Genomic DNA, 5,000 nt, shown 5'->3' with positions numbered 1-5,000 from the left:
GTGCTGTACGTGCCAGAGTGACCAACGCAACCATGTTGGCTGACTTGCGGCAAATCCTAGTTGAGGAATGGGATGCCGTCCCACAGCAGTGTGTGACCAGGCTGGTGACCAGCATGAGGAGGAGGTGCCAAGCTGTTGTGACTGCGTATGGATCTTCCACACGCTAGTGTGGTCCCTGACAGTGTAAAATTAATAAAGTGTAAAAATAGCCAATATGTGTTGTTTTTTACTTATTACTGTGGAAGAGTGCAATCATCCAATCCACCAAGCAACTCAAAACGAGAGTGAATACCAACAGAAGAATATAGGGGATTTTGGCAAATATATTTGGGCCGCTACCCACACGTTTAGCTGTGTTGCTCATTCCACGAATGGATGATCCTTACAAGTTGAACCTCATTGTAAAGGTGACTAATCAGGCTTGACAAAGATATAAAATATAATACCAATTGGTATTATTAAAGGGGAGGAATAATCAACCAAAATAACGTTTCCGAACATTTTGGCTGGTGGAGGTAGAGGCTGGTGGAGGTAGAGGCTGTGTCTCAGGAGGTAGAGGCTGTGTCTCAGGAGGTAGAGGCTGTGTCTCAGGAGGTAGAGGCTGTGTCTCAGGAGGTAGAGCCGGGGTCTAATGATCGCAAGGTCGGCGGTTCAGCGGTTCAATTCTCGGCTGGTGACATGTCGAGGTGTCCTTGGGCAAGACACTGAACCCCCCAAGTTGCTCCCAGTGAGCGGGCCGGCGCCTTGCATGGCAGCTTGGCCGCCATTGGTGTGTGAATGTGTGCGTGAACGGGTGAATGAGAGGCCATTGCAAAGCGCTTTGGAATAAGGCGCTTATATTATAAGTCAGTCTGTTTACCATTTTAATACTCCTGCAATAAATGCAAGGATATACCGCCCTCTTGTGGTCGAGTTGAAGAACTACAGTCCCAGAGGGCTGTTCTCTACAGATAGACTACAATTACCACACATAAAGCAAGTCTATAATCTATATTATACAACAGTTAGTTCCGACCAAGTAATTTGATTGGACAAGAGGCATTCCGTGAGTGCTGATATACAGCATAACAGCACTGGGACTTTTAACTATATGTATAGGTGAGACGCGTACTGAAGGCGGTGGACCCCAGGAAAGCCTCGGGGCCGGATGGCGTCCTGGGACGGGTGCTGAGAGACTGCGCCGACCAGCTGGCCGGGGTTTTCACCAACATCTTTAACCAGTCCCTGTCCCAGGCCACCGTCCCACCCTGCCTGAAAACCTCAACTATCATCCCAGTCCCGAAGAAAAGCACGGTGAGCTGCCTAAACGACTACCGCCCGGTGGCACTCACACCAATCATCATGAAGTGCTTCGAGAAACTAGTCCGGGCCCACATACTCACACGCCTCCCGCCCAACCTGGATCCATACCAGTTCGCCTACAGAGCCCACAGGTCCACAGAGGACGCCATAGCGACGACTCTCCACGCCACTCTATCCCACCTGGAGAGGGGAAACAGCTACACGAGACTGCTCTTCGTGGACTTCAGCTCCGCCTTTAACACCAGACAGGCTAGTGACCAAACTACTAGACCTGGGTCTATCACACTCTATATGTGCGTGGATCAAGGACTTCCTGACCGACCGCCCCCAGAGGGTGCGGTTGGGCCCCCACACCTCCACAGCCCTCAGCCTCAGCACTGGGTCACCCCAGGGCTGCGTGCTAAGCCCCATCCTCTACAACCTCTACACCCACGACTTCACCCCCATCCACCCCAGCAACTACATCGTAAAGTTTGCAGACGACACCACCGTGGTGGGATGTATCTCGGGGGGGGACGAGGCGGCGTACAGGGATGAGGTAGAGCAATTGAGCAAGCTGTGCAAGGTTAACAACCTGCTGCTAAACAAGTCAAAGACCCAGGAATTCATCGTAGACTTCAGGAGGAAAAAGTCTGAGATCCTGCCCCTGCTCATCGACGGAGAGAGCGTGGAGATAGTCTCAAACCTCCGATTCCTGGGACACAACATGCGGGATGACCTGGCCTGGAAGGACAACACTAAAGGCACCATCAAGAGGGCACAACAGCGGCTATACACCCTGAGATGCCTCAAGAAACAACACAGCAAGAAGGAGATGCTGGTGGCCTTCTACCACGGCGCAGTGGAGAGTATCCTCACCTTCGGCATCTCCAACTGGTACCACAGCTGCACGGCAGCGGAGAGAAGCGATCTACAGAGAGTCGTGAGAACAGCACAGAGGATCACCGGCGCCCCCCTCCCCTCTCTGGAGGAGCTGTACAAAACACGCTGTCTCAGGAGGGCCTCCAAGATCTCCAAGGACCCGACCCACCCTGGGCACGAACACTTTGTCAAGCTGCCCTCGAACAGGAGGTACAGGACCCCGGCCGCTAAGACAAACAGACTGAAGGAGCCGTCAAGGCCCTGAACACAGAAAAGGCCTAAGTTCTGGGCCCAGGACAGTCCGGACGGATTGTATGGCAGCTAGTGCTGAGGCACAAACATGTACATTTTCAAGCCTGCAAACTGTGACACTTTAAAATAATGTGAAAAAATACTTTCTTGTGAAATATGACAACCCTAGTTGACTATCTGTGCAGTATAGTACAGTGGATTGTGTACATAGCCTCTATTGATGTAAACCAGCTCCTTACCTTCTTGTGATTTTATGCATCTATGCTTTTTCCAAAATGTGTTTCTTTTTCCTTTCCTAAACACCAGGGGAGCCTCCCCTCCTAAATTTCGTTGTTTGGTACCTGTACTGTAGCAATGACAAATAAAGTCTATCTATCTATCTATCTATCTATCTATCACTCCGAAATGACCGTTAATACAAAGTAGCTAGCCTGCAGATGTTTGTGTTCAGGTTGCTAGGCAACAGTTCAGTTGCAGAACTATTTTTTGTTGACGGAGCCAAAATAAATGATTAAATAAACAAACAAATCATAATCTGTTGTCGCTTATTACTGTTAACTAATAAATTGCGCTGTAGAACTGTAAAAGCAATATCACACTGGAGGTCGTGCTGTTATACTGAATATACCTGCGGCCTCGTACCTACGACCCAATCACAGCCGTGCTGATATTCAGTATAACAGCCTCCCTCTGTGTGATATTCAGTATAACAGCCTCCCTCTGTGTGATATTCAGTATAACAGCCTCCCTCTCAGTGTGATATTCAGTATAACAGCACTCCCTCTGTGTGATATTCAGTATAACAGCCTCCCTCTGTGTGATATTCAGTATAACAGCCTCCCTCTGTGTGATATTCAGTATAACAGCCTCCCTCTGTGTGATATTCAGTATAACAGCCTCCCTCTGTGTGATATTCAGTATAACAGCCTCCCTCTGTGTGATATCCAGTATAACAGCCTCCCTCTGTGTGATATTCAGTATAACAGCCTCCCTCTGTGTGATATTCAGTATAACAGCCTCCCTCTGTGTGATATCCAGTATAACAGCCTCCCTCTGTGTGATATTCAGTATAACAGCCTCCCTCTGTGTGATATTCAGTATAACAGCCTCCCTCTGTGTGATATTCAGTATAACAGCCTCCCTCTGTGTGATATTGCTTAAATCACATGATGTTATGTCAAATGAAAGAGAAGGAAGACGGTCTGTTTCAACTGGAGGGCATGTTGTTTCAATTCATTTATTGTTCTTTCAAATCCGCCCCCTCCCCCACCCACCCACCCAGAATTCCTCCTTCCCTCCCTCGCACACTCGCGGTGGGGGGTGGGGGTGGGACCAGGGGGGTGGGGGGTGTGGGTGGGACCAGGCAGGGTCTACAGGAGGAAGGGCACCAGGGCTCTCCTGCTCTTGGGGTAGTCCTCAAACCTCTCTATGTAGTACCTGGCGGAGAGGAGAGGGGGAGGGAGGGAGGGAGACAGACAGGGAGGGAGGGAGGGAGACAGAGGAGAAAGGGAGGCAGAGAGGGAGAAGGGTGTGTTACCTGTGGGGGCAGAAGGTCCTAGAAGGGTGTGTTACCTGTGGAGGTAGAAGGTTCTAGAAGGGTGTGTTACCTGTGGTGGTGCCAGGCCCGCGGTCCGATGGAGCAGACAGTGAAGAAGGCGAAGGCGGAGGTGGGGAGGGACCAGGTGGCCAGGGCGTAACCACACCACTCCACTATCTCCCCCAAGAAGTTGGCGCCAGACACATACTCAAACATCCCCCCTAGAGGCAGAGGTAACTGGTATTAACCCTTAAACACCCCTAGAGGCAGCAGAGATAACTGGTATTAACCCTTAAACACCCCTAGAGGCAGCAGAGGTAACTGGTATTAACCCTTAAACATGTCCGTCTGCTGTCTCCTCCTGACCTCTCTGTGACCTCTGTGTGACCTCTGTGACCTCTCCAAGTCCTTTGATGTCCAGTGTTCTCAGATGAGGTGACAGTCACAGTAGAACAGTCAGATGATCTTGGCTACAAAGTGTTCCGTGTCCTGAACGCTCTGGTGGAACTGAAGCCGAGAACCATGTACATGAACATGTGTGTGTGTGTGTGTGTGTGTGTGTGTGTGTGTTTGTGTGTGTGTGTGTGTGTGTGTGTGTGTGTTTGTGTGTGTGTTTGTGTGTGTGTGTGTGTGTGTGTACTCCACCTTGATTTGCTTGATTTGATAGATGCATCACCCCTGCCACTCATCATGAAACTAGAAGCAGTCAGACAAATAGCCCTGGTCAAGGTTCAGCATCTGTTTTCTAATGTACACATTCCACGTAAGTCTCTACGTGAAATGAACGATAAGACCATACTTTTGTTTAGAAAATGGACTGGACTGAACACTCATACCACACGTGACATCATATTCCACAGCAAACAGGAGGGCGGACTCGGAGTTCCTAACTTTGAGTGGACTTATTTTGCCACCAGACTCAGCCATCTCCTGAACATGCTGAACAGTGACGATCAGTGTGTGAGGGAGATGGCTAGAGCCTCACTGTTCTTGGACTTACGGAGACGCAAGGTCCCCATGGCGCGTCCATCAGAGTCTAGTTTTCTGG

At 49.9% G+C, this 5,000-nt stretch overlaps 2 protein-coding genes across 2 annotated transcripts in view; both read right to left on the bottom strand.

Moving 5' to 3' along the window:
• The window catches only part of dpy30 (dpy-30 histone methyltransferase complex regulatory subunit), a 439,880-nt gene that overhangs the window by 399,240 nt on the left and 35,640 nt on the right, over positions 1-5,000 (bottom strand). The window lies entirely within an intron of this gene.
• The window catches only part of LOC308171659 (3-oxo-5-alpha-steroid 4-dehydrogenase 2-like), a gene marked incomplete at both ends in the record, with an annotated part of 8,943 nt that continues 7,728 nt past the window's right edge, over positions 3,786-5,000 (bottom strand). Inside the window, 2 exons of the mRNA XM_080546534.1 lie at positions 3,786-3,852; positions 4,023-4,173. Coding sequence (XP_080402660.1) covers positions 3,786-3,852; positions 4,023-4,173 — 218 coding nt within the window. The remainder of the gene's footprint in view (positions 3,853-4,022; positions 4,174-5,000) is intronic.

This window comes from Nansenia antarctica (genome assembly GCF_963989245.1).
Source record: "Nansenia antarctica genome assembly, chromosome: 16".
Lineage (NCBI taxonomy): Eukaryota > Metazoa > Chordata > Actinopteri > Argentiniformes > Microstomatidae > Nansenia > Nansenia antarctica.
Note: the sequence above shows the minus strand (reverse complement) of the source record. Positions and strands in the feature narration are given on the sequence as shown.